At 46.1% G+C, this 19,144-nt stretch overlaps 1 protein-coding gene across 1 annotated transcript in view; it reads left to right on the top strand.

The window, feature by feature from the left end:
• The window catches only part of LOC130372775 (protein transport protein Sec16A-like), a 28,829-nt gene continuing 9,685 nt past the window's right edge, over positions 1-19,144 (top strand). Inside the window, exons 1-19 of the mRNA XM_056578936.1 lie at positions 1-86; positions 1,399-4,903; positions 5,081-5,229; positions 5,511-5,599; positions 5,742-5,970; positions 7,190-7,388; positions 10,140-10,311; positions 10,652-10,794; positions 11,160-11,221; positions 12,867-13,005; positions 14,455-14,697; positions 14,812-14,909; positions 15,105-15,186; positions 15,306-15,423; positions 15,511-15,622; positions 15,848-15,953; positions 16,314-16,454; positions 16,637-16,750; positions 16,945-17,152. Coding sequence (XP_056434911.1) covers positions 1,466-4,903; positions 5,081-5,229; positions 5,511-5,599; positions 5,742-5,970; positions 7,190-7,388; positions 10,140-10,311; positions 10,652-10,794; positions 11,160-11,221; positions 12,867-13,005; positions 14,455-14,697; positions 14,812-14,909; positions 15,105-15,186; positions 15,306-15,423; positions 15,511-15,622; positions 15,848-15,953; positions 16,314-16,454; positions 16,637-16,750; positions 16,945-17,152 — 5,842 coding nt within the window. The 5' untranslated portion in view covers positions 1-86; positions 1,399-1,465. The remainder of the gene's footprint in view (positions 87-1,398; positions 4,904-5,080; positions 5,230-5,510; positions 5,600-5,741; positions 5,971-7,189; positions 7,389-10,139; positions 10,312-10,651; positions 10,795-11,159; positions 11,222-12,866; positions 13,006-14,454; positions 14,698-14,811; positions 14,910-15,104; positions 15,187-15,305; positions 15,424-15,510; positions 15,623-15,847; positions 15,954-16,313; positions 16,455-16,636; positions 16,751-16,944; positions 17,153-19,144) is intronic.

Genomic DNA, 19,144 nt, shown 5'->3' with positions numbered 1-19,144 from the left:
CTGTGACGTAGGTTGTACACGTATCCCAGTAGGATGTGTTCGTTAAAGATGGTGGCTGACTGTCAGGCTCACTGTGCTGCACATTTGTAAGGATTTCTCACTTATATCTTCTACAAATACAGGGGGAAATATACCTAGCTGATAGCGGCCGATAGCTGAAGGCCCCGACGGCTCCATGTCCTCGGTGTTAACCATGAGGTAACCTGCTGTTGATCAGCGGTTGGTCAGTAATGTGACGTTAGCTCAAACCGCCGACCCGTCTAAACGCTCCGTGACATGTCAGCGGTCAGTATCACTTGATGCTCACACAGGTTAGAGTCGATCCGGTTTTAAACATGTCGTCGATTAGCCGATACGAGAAGTAGTGTTGACATGTCGGCGACAGCGATGACTTTGGGGAACAGCGTATTATGTGCTGCTAACGCGTTAGAGCCATGTTACGTTAAGGCTCGGTGAGTTACCGTTAGCCCCCGAGCACCAGACCGTCCAGACCTTTCCTCTCAGCTGGACATTGGACCAGGTCGAAGAGACTCGACACTAGTTTGAGACCTGATCATAATAAGATAATCGATTACCAATTTGTGATGACTGACGTCGTGTTATTGTTGCTTGTCTCAAACTACTGGCGAGCAGACAGAGCTGCGATGCTAACAGACGGCTAGCTTGGTCTATTGGTACACTTGCTCGGTCTATCGTTAAACTAGCTCGGTCTATCGTTAACGGCAGCTAACGACAGCTTTGTCTGTCGTTACACTAGCTCGGTCTGTCGCTACACTAGCTCTACCTGATAGTGTTCTTAAACTATTCAAATTCGATTTAACAAAGGGATATGCCGTGTAACCTTTTGAATGTAAACATTCATGCTTGTTTGTTTGCAATATATATTTTGGCCCAATATTTGTTTCCATCGTTATTGTAGGCCCTTCATTGAAAATGTTATATGATGTTGTAATATTTAGTATTTTTTGCATCCACCATCCACTGTAGACTTTTTATTATTCTTTGTCATTGAAAGAAATGTACACATATACAAAATATCCCTTAGTGTAGCATTTCTCTTTCATCACAATATTGATTGCTTTATTTCCAACCTCCTAACTTTTACTAGTGCAGATGGGACTAGGTGTTATAGTTTGTATATTAAGAGCCTAAAATGTGTGTGTTCTATTTTAGTGGCCGTTCAACAATATATTAAAAAAAACTTTTTTTTTTAATTGACCATATTATGTGTAGCTCTTGGTTACTAAAAATGGCCACGTTTAACTATTGATGGCAAACAAAAGCTAAAGGAGGGTGTGGTGAAATCTAACATGGTAACATCCTGGTATTTGCTTTGCCTTCCCTATGGTTCCTCCTTTTTCAATACTCATTCTTACTGTTTATTTGTTTCCTCTCTAGCTACACCTGAGTCTAATATTCTCAGCAACATAACCGGCTTGGTCTGTGCATTGGTTACGGTAGAACCATGCAGCCTCCTCCACGGAATGGGCCTCCTGGGGCTTCCGGCCCTTCCTCTGCAGGGCCCAACGTCTTCCGCAGGCTAAGACCCCTCAAGCACACATCCACAGCACCAGCTGCAATGATGGGACCCCCAGCTGCAATGATGGGACCCCCAGTTGCAATGAGGGGACCCCCAGCTGAAATGATGGTACCCCCATCTAGTAACCATCCAATGACAGACCCTTTTGCTTTTGGGATGCAAGCCCCAGCACCTATGGCTGCTGCTGCTGCAGGTCCTCCTATGGTACCCAATAGCAACGCTCCCTTCCCACAGATGGCTCCCAATAGCCTGTATTCGCAGGCTGGCCCAGGCATGCATCCACAGCCAGTGGATCACCAACAAGCTGCTGCCTCCGGTCCGCACTCATCCTATCAGGCCGGAGTAAACCTTTTCACCCCTCAAGGTGTAGCTCCTCCTACTCAACAGCACCCAGGACAGCTACCGCCGCAAGTCACACAAGGATATACACAACCAAATTCAGAACAGGGCTATTTTAATTCAATAGCACAGCCACCACCGACGACCCATAATGTCTCGTCCATGGCTTCAAACTCAATGCCTAGCCAGCCATATTTCCATCAGGACCACCAGGGGGAGCATGCTCCTCAAGCCATGCCCTTCCAGCCAGTGCCTCCCACAACATCATCCTCTCATTGGTCCCCTGATCATGGGAGTCGCCCTCCGTCATTGCAAAACTATTTCCAGCCAACCACTGACCCCCCATTGCAGCCCTTTAACATCCCTCACCAGCCTCAAGCATACCCTTCCCACCCACCATCCCCTCATCATAACGCCCCCACTCCTCCAACACAGCCCGAACCTTCCCAAGTCCAGGCACCTCTTCCCCAGGACCCGGAGATGGTTCCTACGAGCTCACAATGGCCAGATCCAAATGTACCTCAGCAGCATGAATCACACCTCCAGGTTCAGAGCTACTTCAGTCAAGGCGCAGGCACACAAGATACCTGGTTTAACCAGCCGTCACAGGATCCAGTCTACCACCAAATGGGCATTGGCATGAGCCCCACCCCAAACCGGCCCACCTCAGTTGGACCTCAACGTAGTACCCCAACTACTGATCCTTTACCAGGAGCGGCCCCACTTCCATATGCACAGGAATCTGGTTCTGTCTCAATGTTCTTCAGAGGAAGTGATGTGGAGAACGAAGAGACACTGGCTGGAGAGGGTAAGAAAGCTGTGAATGGTATGCAGGGATCCGGCCAGCTTCACAGCCATCCACAACTGCCTCCACTGCCCCACGTCAGTCAGGCAGAGCCTCCAACAGGGGATTACCATGGAGCCTCTTTCAGCAGCAATCCACACATACCGTACATGAATGAGGGCCTTTACGTATGCCCAGTGAACATCCAAAAGCCTTCTGAACCTCAGCTTGACCACGTGGAGAATCTTGAGTGTGTACCCAACCAGGAAGTGTTGCCCAGTAAAACCATTGGTAGCCCCTCTGGTGAGGTAGGCCCCGGAGAAGACCATTATGAAGCAGGTCCCAACCTTGAGACCCCAGATACGATTCCACGACCAATGAGATCTGCTAGTGTGTCATCAAGCTACAGTAATGTAAGTCACGGTAGTGGAACTGGGTCCCGCCGACATCAGGGGGTCATGGGCACTTTTATACAGCAAGAAAGCCCTCGCCTCGTTGAGGATCCTAACATCGCTGTGGCTGCTGGGGGATACTTTGAGCAGATTGACACTTCTCCAGCTACTGATGTGGGTGCGCACCATAGCTCCCAGGAGCATATCTATACCAGTCAGCCCCCTACACCCAGCCCCCCCAAACCTACTGGCGTATTCCAGGCCAGTGCAAACAGCTCTTTTGAACCTGTACGCTCGCATGGAGTTGGTGTACGCCCCGTTGAAGTTGACAGGGCGAAAATGGTTGCTGAAGGGGGTGGCGATGCTGTACCTGGCAACCTGGAGCAGCCCCCAGATAATATTGAAAACATTTATGGAACCGGTCATCCTCTAACGACTGGACCTGGAGTTCCTCACCTCGTACACCCTGTGGTGCTGTCTCACTCCCGGCCGTCTTCCCGTGCGTTTGGCGCCCACCGGCCCTGTGAAAGCCCTGCCACTACTCTATGGGCTCAAAATGACCCTTCCACCTTAGGAGCCAACATCCTTCTTGCCCCTGCTGCTCCCCCAGTCCTTGCCCCGCTACGGGAACCTACTAACGATGTCATACAGCCCCCTGAAGATGGTCCTTTGGACCTTCAACCCCCCCAGAGAACCAATGCCACTTCACAGCAGCACTCAGAGAATCTAGAGAACCCGCCGAAGGTGAGTGTGGGGGATCTCTCCGACTCCCAAGGTCAACTGGGCTATGCGTCTCTCTTGGTGGCCGACACGCTTCACCAGCCTGTGTTGATTGCTCCTCCGGTGTCCAATTATAGTGTGATTCCTCCCACTGCACAAACTGCTGCTCCAAGGCAGCAGACCAGTCCACCCATGAGACCCCCCTCACAGGGGCACGGGGCCAGTATCTCCCTACCACCACTATTATCGGCCGATCAGAACCAATCCTTCATGGCATTACCAATGATCAACCCCTCTACTGCCCAGAGTCAGGGCCCACTTAACCTGGCTCGAGATCAGACGGAATGCGAGAGATGGGAAACCACAGCTTTGCCGTTATCACAGGCCGCATGCCTCCCTCTGTCAAGGGCTCAATCAATGGATGGGGAGAGCCACTCTGCTCTCCCTATAAATCCACAACTTTCAAATTATGAACTGCTTGATTTTTCTATGCACCAATCACAGAGCCAAACGCAGGCCTCAGGCCACCCTTCCCCTCTACAAGGGTCTCCACAGGCTAGTAACGCTCCCGGGTTCTACCTGCAGGTCACCAAAGATGCTCAACAGGGGCTAAGGGGGGAAGGTGAACGCATTCCCCAGGCCCCAGTGTCTAATGCTGCCCTACATGCACCTGAAGCTGCCCCCACACCTGAAGCTGCCCCCACACGGGCAGCTCCAAACCCCCAGCAGCCGCTCGCAGAGCATCCCCAGATGCCCAACGTCCAACCTGCTGCACAGGGTCCTGCAGTGAGTCGACCTCCTTCAGCCCACGTTTTCACTGGAGGGAGTGGTCCCGCCACAGCTGCTGCTCCTTCTGCGGTTCCTCCTCCTCCTGCTGCTGCTGCTTCTTACCCCTCTGGGCTCCAGGGACAAGTTCCTCCAGGGGCTCCCCAGCCAAACCCTGCCGCACCCCCACGTCCCCCTTCCTCTGTGGGTAGCCAGGGTTATGGCCCTGCTCAAGGCGCACCGGTCCAGGGGTACGGAGGTTTCCATGCAGGTGCCTATGGAGAATACCCTGATGGCAGAGCGCCCCATCCCCCTGGCCAGTATCCTCCGCCTGGGGATCCAAGAGCACAGCCTTACTACCATGTATGTAATGAGTAGTACTTCATTAAGTTATTCATTAGTTAACTCACTTATGTGTCTAATTGATCGTCTAGCACGCTAGTTATTTATTGCAATACAACTGAGCCATGCCAAGTTGAATTCTGAACAAATGATTGCCGAAACGGTGAGCTGTAAATACTTGCTGCCGCTGTATTCCAGGAGGACCCATACAGAAGGTTTGATCCATGGTATGGAAGATATGAAGGACAGAACCCAGCCTACCGAGATCCCAACACCCAGTACCGAGAGCCTCAGCCCGAGAGGCCCAGCTCCCGGTCCAGTCAGTACTCGGACAGGTCGTCATCCAGGTGAGACCACAGCTGCCATCAGTTCCCATACACTTCATGCTAGCAAGAATCCAAAGGCAAAGGAGCAATAGTTACCACTGATTAAAAATGTCATCCATTCCAGACATCTTCGTAACGTTTCTCAAGCTCATTTTGTGATCATAAAAAAATCTCACCACAAACAATCTGGTATTAAATAATGTCGACAATTGGACAAATCCTCCAACTGCAATCAATGAAATGCAATATGAAATCCTCACTTGTGTTAATGATGCTTCTATGTTCAAACCCTCCATCCAAAGGCAAGGCTACCCGGAAGACTACCAGAGAGCCAACCGAAGTGCCTACGAGGAATATTATGCAGACTATTACAAGAAACCGTATGACTATGGTAAGAACCAATGCTATATTATCTTCCTTGATACTACACATACTTCAAAATCTTGCTGTTGTGACACTTGCAGATCAAGATTTGATTGAACAATTCCATGGATGTAAACGATTGCCTGGCAATTAAAAACAAAATGTCTTAGGCTACAATTCAGGTGCCTACGATCCCAGATACAGAGGCTACTACGACCAGTCCTACTGGTACAACTATGATGAGGCCTACAGAGGGCGAGACCCCTACTACAACCCCCAACTACAACAGCAGCAGCAGCAGCAGCAGCAACAACAACAACAACAACCACCACAACAACAACAACAACAACTGCAACAACCCCCACAACTACCACAACAACAACAACAGCCCTTTGCTAGGTAAGCAGTATATAGAAGGTCCTAACTGCCAAAGGGCAGACAGTTCTTTGTAGTACTAAAAAAAATGTACTTGGAACGGTTAACATTTTTATTGAAGAAGCTATTTCTTGTTAATTGAGTTAATTCAACATCTGATCCCTTTTAAGGCCAGACATGGCAGGTGAATAGGGTAAAAATTGTAAATACAAGGCATCACCATGAAACTTTACCAGTTGATTACATACATCATTATAAGAAAAAAATGTATTACAAGTTTTTGAATTTTGCATATTTAATTATGCTAATTAGGCTGAATCTCATTAAATATGCATGTTTTTGCATATATTTCCGGTGCATGAATCTTAAACTGTGATAAAGCCAGGACCAAAATTCTTTTTTTATTTTGTTTATATATCAAATGACAAAAAATCCTCACATGGATTTTAGAATATCTGCTTTTATGACCTGGGAAATCAAAATATACTATCCATGGCCTTAAAAACCCTATTTTCGCCATGATTTCCAGGTAAAATGACCCATAAATCTGGCCAGGAACAATTTATAAATAAATCCATGTGTAGATGTCTTCATAACAATGCTATGTGTGAAACTGGGAAGTATGGTGTACCTAGGTTCTACATAGGCTGAGAAATGTGCACCTAAAAATGGAAAAACACTCATTTTGAGAAAACGGCCTTTAAAGATTCTTATGGCAAAAGCCAACCAAGCTTGAGAGCATACCACGTGATACATTCGAACCAATCGTCCGGTCGGAAATCGAGTCCAACCAATCAGATATCACTTCTGTGTTGTGCAGCAGATCGAGTGCTTTCCAATGATACCACGGAACACATATGACAGAGACCGGCTGTAATTTGAAACGGTGCGTAATAAAGCAAACGTTGGGTGAATCTTCTGTAAAATTCAGAGGCGCAAGTTGACAAACTATAATAAAACAAACACCTAAATGTTTCGTTTTGACTTTTTTTTTCTTTTGTGCGAAACATTACATGTTAATGGTGCAAAATAGCCCAAAATATCAAAATTGACCAGTGACTGAAAAATCGATGATTTTGCCTGCCGTGTCTCGCCTTAAATGCATTGTGCTTAAATAATGACCCACTGCTCTTCCTCTGTTGGACCGATTTGAATGTTTGTTGAAGCCTGGTTGGGCAATGCTTGGTGTGGCCAGCCGACCAGTGTCCCTTCATTAAGCCCTTTCTGCTCTGTTCTCCTTCAGGCCGGAGGGCTACGAGGACCAGTGGCGTTACTACCCGGGCTACGACGCCAGCTTCGATGACGACTACCGCCGGAGAGAGGAATCCGTCTTGGATGACTTTGACCGGCGCAGTGTACACAGCGAGATGTCAGCCCACAGCCTGCACAGCAACCACACCCAGCACAGCCGACACAGCGCATCCAGTGTCCGGTCGCAGCAGGTACCCACATGGAATAAACCAAGCATCATATGTCACATTATCACATTCACCGAGCTGGGTGTCAATTATTGATGGATGATTTATTTGACAGGAATGGATAATGTTTTTTTATAACTGAGTGACATCGTGTGACAATAGTGACAATATAACTATTGACATCGCTCTGAGATATTTGGTAAGAACAATATGATATTCATATTACACGTTCCAATGAAATGCAGTCAAACCTGTAGCCTCAAGGACCAATTATTAAATTAGTCATTTACACAAATCAAGATAACATGGTGTGTAAACACTGGCAATTAAAAACAAAAAATATTTCGCTATGATATGCATATATACAAGAGATCTCATAACCCCCAATCTATTCACTCAGAACTCCCAACAGAACATTCATAGAAAGACCCAATAGCAGTTAAAACACAACCTTGGGACACGCATATCTATTAACTTTGGCATTAAACATATTTTTGGTTCAGAAACGTTGAGTCAACATATTCGTTGTTTGCAAGAACATACAACTAGCCAGGACAGATCTGACAATATTGAATTTGAGAATAGTAAGTCAAAGTCAAAATTCTGTTCTCATCTTGACACAGCTGTGTTTTTTAAATCTCTTCATCTGCCTGTGTCTGTCTATCTCCATTCCTGTCTGTATACCTGCATATCTTTCTTTCTGTCTGTGTTTTTATCTTCATTCCTATCTCTTTTCTATGTGTATCCCCATCTAATAACCTATCTATTTATTTATCTATCTATGTCTGTCTCAGACAGTGTGAGATTTTAAATGTATTAGCATAATGACCAAGTTAAGGTAACTATCTCCTAATCTCACTTGTAGTTAAAATATGCATACCGTCACCGACTGTATTATCAGTAGGTAGATCTCTGCCTGTCGGTCTTGGAGATGGCCTGGTTTGCAAAGCATTTTAGCAACCGTCTTAAAGGGTCTGTAGGTAAGACTGTTGGTTCGGGAATCCTTCTTGCCTGTCAATGACCGGTGTGGGAATTCAACACTGGTCAATGTTGGAGCAATTTAGGGAGGGAACAGAGAGAGAGAGAGAGGGCTTTAGGGGTTTTCGTTTCAAAATATAGTTGTTGTTTTTCTGCCCTCTCCTCAAAACCCTGGAATCGCGCTTACAGCAGATTGAGAAGTCCTCGCCGCTATCCTCCCATCTGCTGTACTGCCGGTACAGCGGTCCTGGGCCCCGTTTCCCGAAAGCGTCGTTAGCCTAAGTGGATCGTGAAGTGCGTCGAAAGGGCATCGTAGAGTTTTCACCGCGTTTCCCGAAAGCATCGTGGGGAACAAACGTCTTGAAAACGCTCGTAGCTAACGAGTACTCCAGGGGTGCTCGTAGGTACTCGTAGGACGCTAAGAGCATCGTCAGCTATAGCCTCAGTGGCGACACCATCGGACATTCCACCTATTGGATGCGTTTTATTAAAACGCATTGCGCCTTTATGTTCTTAGTTTGGTAATTAATAAAGATTATTAATTAATTTATTAATAAAGATGTTAAAATGGCCAAAATAAAACGGGACAGTCCAGAAAATGTTTGCGCAGGCAGGGCACTCAAAATGTGTGAGAGAAAGTGGGGGGATTTGTGCAGACTGACATAGGCTACTCATAAAACTTAGCATAAAATAATGTAAAAAAATAAATAAATTAAAACAATTAAAAAAAAATAATAATAAAGAAATAAAATAAATTATAAAAAACAAGCAAAGGAGCAGGCAAAAGGCTGGGATATGGTGGGGATTGGTCACGTTGACGGGAATGTTTAGTGACATGTGGGAGGGTGGAGGGGGTTAAAAAAAAGTCTCAATCACTCTTCGACGCGCATGAAAACCAGCCGCTTAGTTATGAGGGAGGCCGTCCTCACACCGATCTTCCTCGTCGTCATCGTCCTCATCGTCCTCAGCGTCCTCCGGTTCAAGCAATGCCACCCCAGCCTTAGCTGCAATGTTGTGCAACATAGCCGTCACACATATCACGGCGCATGACTTGGCCGGCGAAAACTGGAGCCCTCCGCCTGACTTGTGAAGGCATCTAAAGCGCAACTTCCACCTCCCGATCGTGCGCTTAACGATGCACCGGGCCAGACGGTGGGCTTCGTTGTATTCCTCATCAATACATACCTTACCCTATTTCCGGAGGGGCTTTTATAGCCAATCAAATTATCAATCAAGGAAACCCTTATGCGGAATCAGATTAAGTCGGCTCTTTTTGCTGCGCAAAGCATGTTTCAGAAATCAGCCCATTAAGATAAATGTAGTTGTCACACAAGCTGTTTTTTAATTTTTTGTCATATGGAATTATTTCAGGGGGGGGAAATGCCGTGAAACGCACAGTGCATTCAGGATTAGGACTGATATATGTCGGTTTAAGCCTAATCAATTGTGTTTTAATGTCTTTAGCATTCATATAATTGCAGTCTATTTTTTTCGTAGGCTACTCTGCTGTTGTCCTTGATGGGGATATATTTTAACCCTTTTTAACACAATTTTCCTGCGTCTCCCCCTCCTACGGAGCCCATTTCAGCACCGTGTCAGTAGACAGTTACAATCCTACGACGTCGTGAGTGCAGCGAATGCGCGTTCACGTTAAGAGGAGTTTCGGGAAACGCTCCAAAGAAATTATTGATGGATCGCAAGATCCATCGGGAGAATGATCGTACGAGCGAAGATCCATCGTTATCGGGAAACGGGGCCCTGGTCTAATATACCAATTCTCTCTGTGTGTCCGTGCAGAGTCAGGTGTACCGGAGCCAACCTGACCTGACGGTGTACGACACCACCGCACCCATCCTGAGTGACCCCTACAGACAGTACCCGGACCAGACGGACGGCAGCCAGAGCTACACCCAGTACACCTACCCTGCGGACTACAGCACAGAGTCCACCTGGATCGCACCTGAGCAACGTAAAAACACACGTTGATTATCGTCACAACAAATGCCTAAAATAGTTGTTTTGCATTTTGATTTTACTTTTATTATGATGGTAAACAACATAATAAAACACAATCATTTAAACACAACTTTAACAAAGTATTGTATAGATGAGCAGCACATTTCAAACGCCACATAGCAGTGCCTTAAACAACTAGAGCCAATCATTTATAATAGATTGAACAGCAAAATGGAGATGTAATTGTTGCAGTTTTTGATGAACGCACAGCAAGGCAGGTAGTCATTTCTGGTGTGTGTGTGTGTGTGTGTGTGTAATAAAAAGTTTGTCTCCTTCTTCCCCCACTTCTCCAGCGCCCCCCCGTCCACACACCCCAGAGAAGTTCATCATGCCCCACCGCTGTGCCCGCTTTGGGCCCGGGGGGCACCTGGTCCAGGTGCTGGCCAACATGCCCTCGGCTGGGCAGCCGGCCCTGGTGGACATCTACAACATGGAGGTAAGTGGGTCTGATTGTGCATTGGTGAAGTTTAATTAATCTACCGCTTTGCATTTGGTCGATGGGTAGTTGGTTCCAAATTCCCTTTCTTCAGCATCATTTCGATTTTTAGATCACTGTTTTGGTATTATTTTAATGGTGAAATTCGGTTTCTTTTAGTTTTGCAGTATTTTCACTCTAATCTTGGAAATAAGTATTTAAATTCTATGTTTTTGTGGTTTACCACAAACGTTTGTTATTTGTTGTAGCTTTTGATAAAACGTAAAAAATGCTAAATGTAAGTCTCTTTGAGTGCAGACCAGGCTAAATGTAAGTGTCTCTTTGAGTGCAGACCATGCTAAATGTGAGTGTCTCTTTGAGTGCAGACCATTCTCCAGGACACCAATGAGCAGGCAGAGCTACGCTCCTTCCCCGGCCCCCTTGTCAAGTAAGGACCCCTGTTACAACACACACACGCCATTCAAATCACTTCCAGTGCCCTGTTCGAAGGAGCAGCTTTGGACAGGTTTAAACCAGAACTGACTCAAACCAGCATTTCACTGTCTATATTTTTTTGTTGATTTCAAAATAGGGTTTAATATTCAAATATTTGTCCATTAATTTGCTAGGTTGGTACTCAGATCTCAATTCAATATGCGTGTGCATAGTTTTTTAATAAAATAATGTAAGAAAAAAATAAAAATATTATTTTCTCATGCATATTGGTGAAAAAGATATAAAATACCAAAATTATGCATTTCGGGCCGAGGGTTGTAGGCAGGAGGGTGGGTGTTGCGACCAAACTTTTTGATCCTTTTTAGTACTGTGGTTCTAAATGAGGGTCATAATGAGCAATGCGCCACACCATCACGTTATACTACAAGTATACTAGTGGAGCTTAACCCTCACTTGGATTCAGATACCAAAAATAAACCACTGCTCAGGTGGAGCTTCACTATCCACCAACACCATGGTGCTATACTATAGGTGTCCAGGAAGCCTAACCCTTATGAAGGTGATGACCCTTATTGAAGGTAATAATCTTCATTGAAGAAAGTGACTTTGGATGTGTGTATGATCCATAGAACTGAAACTGATAGAATAGATGGTACCGCACGGTATTAAAGATCTCCCTGTGAAGGCAGATCGTCAAATTTTTATTGTTCACAATATTCTCATATCGCACACCCATACTTGGAATTAGGGTTGGGTATTGCCAAAGAAGTCACGATTCGATTCGTATCACGATTCACATGCCACGATGCGATTCTATCACGATGCATCGCGATACTTGAATTATTGCGATGCATTGCGATGCATTGCGATGCATTGCGAATTTTCACTGAACACTGTTAAAAAAAAATTAAGCCATTACCAGTGGCTGACTGGCTGTGTATGATCTGGATAGTGTGTTCAATTGATAACTCAAAGCAACTCAATTCATACATAGCTGTATTTATTGAAACGACTATTACTGGATACACTGACAAGAAGTGCTAAGGATCTATAAAACTTAAAATAACAAAATAAGGATAATCAGTGCCGTTTACATGGCCTCAGTGGTCCTTTAAACCAATGAAATGAAAACATTCAAACATTTCCCCTTTTGGAAGTAGCTGCCATTATAATAACAATATCATTTCATAAACATAAGAGGAGAAACTGATGCCACAAAAAGTGAATAGGCTTTATAAAACTTTTTTTTTATTTTTTTTATTCATTTTTTTTAATTAATAATCGATTCTTGGCGTCAACAATCGATGCAGTAGATCGTGAAAATTAGAATCGCGATGCATCGTCATGACGATTATTTGGCACACCCCTACTTGGAATGCAATAGAAGTTATTGGATATCATATAAAGTGTTCGTTGCCATCATCTAAACCAATTAGACGATAAGAAGATGTGACCTGCTGCTATGTACCAGGTAACTGAACTCAGACTAGTCTAATCTGTACTTCTGAACTCGGGATGCCTTCTGAATTGCCATGGCGGCTTCACCCTGAAACGGACCCCAGCCTGGAGTCCGCTTCACCCTGAAACGGACCCCAGCCTGGAGTGGTCCTGTCTGATGCCCGTCTGTTGTCTGTCAGGGAGGAGACCCACAAGGGAGACGTGATCAAGTTCTCCCAGAACAAGGCCCTGGAGTGCGTGCGGAACAAGGACCTGCTGGACCGTGACTCTGCCTGCCTGCTGTGGGACTTCATCATGCTCCTCTGCCGACAGAACGGGGTAGGCTCAAGGGAGGGAGACTCTGCACACTTCATTATTAATCAGAAATAAGGTTCATGACCACCTTTACATGCACACCTTGATTTCAATGAAGGCTGAATAATAGGATTAAGACCATACTGGGACTGAGGTTTTACTTTAGTAGGCAGAATGGAGGGTTGGTTCCTCCCATGTGACTCTTTTTTTTCTCTGGAGGTACCACTAAATACGTACATCCTCCCTCGTAACGTGGCTCAGGACCCTGATGGAGGCACCACACAAATACATTTGACTTAAAGCGCTTTATTTGACAGCGTTCATGAAATGATGGTGGAGTTATCTCAGTGTTATCTGCAACCTGCCCTGGGTATAAACTAGGGCTGCAGGATATATCGGCTATGCACGATATATCGATATAATTTCCAAGGGGATACAAGATTTGACAATATCGTTTATATCGATATGCGTTAAAATGGTCAGTTTCCCCCTCAAGCGTCTGCAGCGCTTGCCTTGGAGACTGTGAGCGCGACCCCTCCCCCTCCCACTCTGTCTTTCCGAACGTGCCGTGTGCAAAGACGCCTCATTCCCGCCCCCACCGCCCCCTCACAACACAACAAGCATGGATGATACCCGTAAAGAAAACGAGACGGCGGCGGGAGACGAATTTGTTTCAAAAAGGAGAAACAACGGCTCCATAATGTGGAAATAGTTCGGGTTTAAAAAAAAACAGATGAGCAGCAGCTGCAGGTCATCTGTAGAGAGTGTAGCAAAACCGTTGCGACTAAAAGTGGAAGCACGACAAATCTGTTCCACCATTTACAGCAGCGGCGTGCGTAAAACTCCGTGATAGTTTCTTCTGCACCGAAACCAGGGCCGGCGCTCGGCAGATGTGTTGGGGGCGCCCTCTGGTGACGCTCTTAATTAATTAATTAAAATATACTAAACAAGCGAAATGAAACCAAACATGTTCCCAAATGGAACGGAGAAGGGAGGGGGCGGGGGATTAAAGTTACGGCGCACTGAAACCCTCACCGTAGTACGCAGGACAATGCGACGAAGCCAATGCTCTTAATGGTAGCTAATGTGTGTAACCTACAGCTTTATATTGTTTTGCATAGGTGATTATTTTGTGAAGAAGGTGAAAAACCTCCCTTTTTTTTTTAAACATGTTCACTCAATCCTGTTGAAAATAACTATAAAAAATCATATGTTGCAGTAATACTGACCTATGTTTTAATAAAAGTGCTTGCAACATCTCACATTTGGCTTTTGACTTACAAAAAAAACATCTAACCCAATCTATAGAAAATATCGAGATATATATCGTATATCGCCATTCAGCCAAAAAATATCGGGATATCATATTTTGCCCATATCGTGCAGCCCTAGTATAAACAGAGAAGTTGATTCATCAAACCAAGGGGCCTCCATGATGACTAAGGACCTTTGTTCCAACCCTTGTCCCTGCAGACGGTGGTGGGGACGGACATCGCCGACCTGCTGCTCAAGGAGCACCGCTCGGTGTGGCTGCCTGGCAAGAGCCCCAACGAGGCCAACCTGATCGACTTCAACAACGAGCCGCTGGAGCGGGCGGAGGAGGAGCCGGGGGCGGGGCCTCTGTCCCTCCTGTCGGACACCTTCATGACGGTGCCCGAGAACGTCGGCAAGGAAACGGAGCGCTTCCGGGAGCTGCTGCTGTTTGGCCGCAAGAAGGCAGGGAACCGGTCCACCGCTGGGTGGTGGATAGTGCTGGATGAGGGAGGGGTTTTATTCCTAGCGGTAAGTGTGAAAAGTGTGAAACCTTTTTTTTTTTCTTTTTTTTAACAGGATGCTCTAGAAGCGGCCATGAAGGGAGGTCTGTGGGGACACGCGCTACTATTGGCCAGTAAGATGGACAACCGGACGCACGCCCGTGTCATGACCAGGTACACAGGGTCTGAGACATAGACCATTTGGTTTAAAGCTTCCCTCAGATACAAACAGAATGTTTCATTTATATATACCATGTGCCAAAACAATCCCTTAAGAGAGCTTAACATGTGATATAAATGTCCTAGTGAGAGAAATGAACACCTCGCTAATAGAGAGGACTAACTCTAGAAATGTTTGTTGGTGCTCAGGTTTGCCAACAGTCTGCCCATCAACGACCCTCTGCAGACGGTCTACCAGCTGATGTCTGGGAGGATGCCCGCCTCCGCCATCGTATGACGCACTCCTCCTTCCCTTCTTCTCGGGCTAAATGACTTGTAAAGCTGTCTGATTGTCTCCTCCTCTCTTTGTCTCTGTCTTATTGGGTCTCTGTCTGATCTTGTTATTTATAGTCCTGTGGAGAGGAGAAGTGGGGCGACTGGCGCCCTCATCTGGCCATGGTGCTGTCCAACCTCACCCATACCCCGGACCTGGACACCCGCACCATCACCACCATGGGGGACACCCTGGGTAGGGGCCCCGCCAACTCAATGGACAGAACTATATGCAGATGGTCATCATGATGTTAAGTTGTTATACTGCTCATTTCTTGGTCAGCTTCCAAGGGCCTCGTCGATGCTGCTCACTTCTGCTACCTGATGGCCCAGGTGGGACTTGGGGTTTACACCAAGAAGAGCACCAAGATGGTTCTAGTTGGGTCCAACCACAGGTTAGACACTCACAATCACTCACTCACATTTATTCGTAACCACTATAATTCTTTAACGGGTGGATTTTGTAAACCAGACTGAATAAAGTAAATTGGCTATGTTGTAAATATAAAGCATCAATGTGCGTGTATTTTAACAAAGTGTTCCTCCCGTCCACTTCACTCAACAGTTGAAGAACCAATGTTAACCCTATTCCCCGTTGTGTTCCTGTGGATCTCTTCCAGTTTAACCTTCTACCAGTTTGCGACCAACGAGGCGATCCAGAGGACGGAGGCCTACGAGTACGCCCAGTCCCTGGGCTCCCAGCCCTGCTCCCTGCCCAACTTCCAGGTACGCTCCTAGTATTTATATGAGATAAGGGGATAGACTGGTACTTCAATCAAAATGAACATGGATTACTATTGTCTCCTAATGGGAATAGGACCCTGTCTCTTGGCCGCTCTGTCCTGGGGGTAGAGACTGCAAGCTGGACTATTCATCATTCTTTGAAAATGTAGTTTATTATTTGTACAATATTTGTGAATACTTATACGGTGTCTCTGCATTTTGGATATATGTATTTTTTTATCTAGTGGTTAAGCCGAAAGATCCTGGATTATCAACCTAAATGTCTGCAGTTGACCTGTCCTTTAGATGTCAAGCCCCTTCCCGCCCATTGATTGTTTGTTTCTCTTCCTCCTTGGTCTCCAGGTGTTCAAGTTGATCTACGCCTGCCGCCTGGCTGAAGCAGGCCTCAGCGCACAGGCCTTCCACTACTGTGAGGTGATCTCCAAGAGTGTCCTCACGCAGCCCTCGTATCACTCCTCTGTCATCATCAGTCAGCTGATACAGGTACATATCAACCCCTCATTCTCTCCATCACTCCCTCACTGGGTCCTTAAGCATCTTACCTCCATCTCCTACATCGCTTATACATCCTGTGTTTTTAAATACTTTTATGTTATTTATGTTCTATTTTTCAGTATTTGCTTTGTATTCATGCTCTTCTCCCTTCCTCTACCGTTGTGACCCAGCTGTCGGAGAAGCTGCGGTTCTACGACCCCCAGTTGAAGGAGAAGCCGGAGCAGGAGCTGTTCTTTGAGCCAGATTGGCTGCTGCACCTCAGACAGTTGGATGGACAGATCAGGGTAGGGAGTGTTACCTAGAACCATGCCACCACCCAACACACAATATAAAACACGGTCAGCAATATGTCTCATTAGAAGAGCCAATCATAGGAACGGGCCTGATGAGCTACATCTCCCGTCTCTGATAAATTAATTGGATCCAAACCGTTTCTCTTAATACCTAAATCCTTTTCCTATCATTGTTCCTGTTTAAGATGGGTGCGATAGCCTACAATGCAGACAGGGCCACACCCACGCAGTACGACTGTGCTTCCCCGAGCTCTGAGCTGGAGCAGACCCTTCCAGCGGAGCCCTACAACAACACCATGCCTCAAGAGATGAACGGAGCCTCCTCAGACAACCCCCTGATGAGCTCCCTGCTGCCCGGGCCGCCGCCCCAGGCCGTGCAGCTGATGCCTCCAGGTCTGTGGGGCCGTAGTCATAGAAGCCTTCTATCCAGAGTTGCATTTGCTCCCCCATCATTTGGACTCTATCATGAATATCTGCATTGAGCAGAGAAATGTACAAATAAGTGCATTTAGCAGATGCTTTTAAGTACATTTGTAAGAAGGAGAAACAACATATTGCTGTCAATACAGTAAGGATGTTCATAGAACCAGTGGGTTAACGTAGCGATTGTAAGTGCAATGCACTTTACAATCGCTGCGTTAAGCCTTTCCCCATATTAGTGTTGCACGGTATACCGATGCTAGAAGGTATGCAAAAAACGATACGATACACTAATTTTTAGCATTGATACTTTTATAAAAAAAAAAATGAGAAGAAGAAGAAAAAATGAAAAAAAAATACTTTGAACGAAAGGACTTGCACATACACAACAAGCATCAACTCTCAGTCATAGTCCTGGCACACAGAGGCTAGTCAGTGGGCGTGCCCCTCAGCTCGCACTCAGCCACAGCAGCAGCAGGCCGTTCACTGAGCGAGTGAGAGTGAGGCCCTGTCCACACTAACCCGGGTAAATATAAAAAACGCACATTCGCATTGAAAACAATCTCCGTCCACTAGTGATGCGCGAGAGGGCGTTTTTTTAACACCCGCCCCAACCCGACCCAAGACATTTTCCAAACCGCCCCGCCCGACCCGTGGGGAATTCTGAAGCGGCCCGCCCGACCCTCCCAATTTGACCCGCAAAAAAATAAAAATAATAATAACAACAAATAAAATAAAAAGCCTGGGGCTGAGGCTTATGCCTAATTTAACACGTAACTAAATGAGAAGGATTTGCGCTAAATTCGCATTATTGTGAAACTTCAACGGCAGGTCTACATCAAACAACAACAACAACGACAGCTTTACGCAATTATTTATTGAAGAACTGTTAACAAATGCGTGGTTGACTTTTTTGACCCAACCCACCCGGCCTGCGGGTGCCCGCAGGTAATTGGGTAACCCGCGCATCACTACCGTCCACACTATCGTTTTCGGAATGTTTTGCATCCACGTTCCACACTGAAATGATTTTGATAAACAGTTGCTGTCATGGTTACGCGACTCCCGCCACACCTCTCTGTTTAGATTACAGGCGCACGATCAGTGGATAGTTGCAGTTGATCAGCTGGCTAATCATTTGAGCCCAGTTCAGACCAAAGATTCGCCTCGCAACTCCTTGCGACGAGACGGGCTGCGACATTCTAAAAACTGGGCAGTTCACACTGCTGCACCAGGCGGCGACTTCAGGTGGTTTCCATAGCAACTGAACGCTCTGGCCCAACTGAGAGCCGCAACAGCATCAGCATCCCGCTAAAAAGTAGCCTAACTCGCTTGCGCGGTGACGAAAGGGGGATTTTAGCCCCTCGGTTTTATACAGGAAACTTGAGATGAGAAGGTGAAATCGCCGGGCGTGCCAAAAACCGAAACGGCTTGACAATGTAAAAAGGCCTAATGAAGAGGAGAAGACGGCGAGTTAGAAAGCCGAGAATATGGAGCCGTTGGGTAGGCCTACTTCAGCGGCAGAAACAGGGTGCCTACGCCGATCTTTGTAGGGAGATTTCTACGGGCAAAAACTGTTGGTTTATTTTTATTGATCCCCTTTGAGAATTTGTGTGTAAAGGGACGGGTCTAGGCTATATTCTCACCTTTCTCCTTTGTAAAGTGCATTGTATGCCTATTGCTTTTGGGCCGATATTATAGGCTACTGCGTCCATTCCTTGATTCGTTCTGCCGCAGCACTCCAAACAATTAATTTCGTTCCAATTTTCGTCCAATCCACTCCAATAGTGGTCCTGCATTGAGTTTAATTCCAACCCTAACGAATAAATGGTCCAGTTTTAAGTTTCATAGAATATTTATACATTCCCAGGGCATGTTAAATGAGTGCATGCCCCGCCACTCGTAACACACTTGTAAAATGCAATTGTCAATTGATGGAATGGGTTATGTCATACATCATCACAA

Source organism: Gadus chalcogrammus, chromosome 19 (assembly GCF_026213295.1).
Source record: "Gadus chalcogrammus isolate NIFS_2021 chromosome 19, NIFS_Gcha_1.0, whole genome shotgun sequence".
NCBI lineage: Eukaryota > Metazoa > Chordata > Actinopteri > Gadiformes > Gadidae > Gadus > Gadus chalcogrammus.
This window is presented reverse-complemented; position numbering and strand designations above follow the sequence as displayed.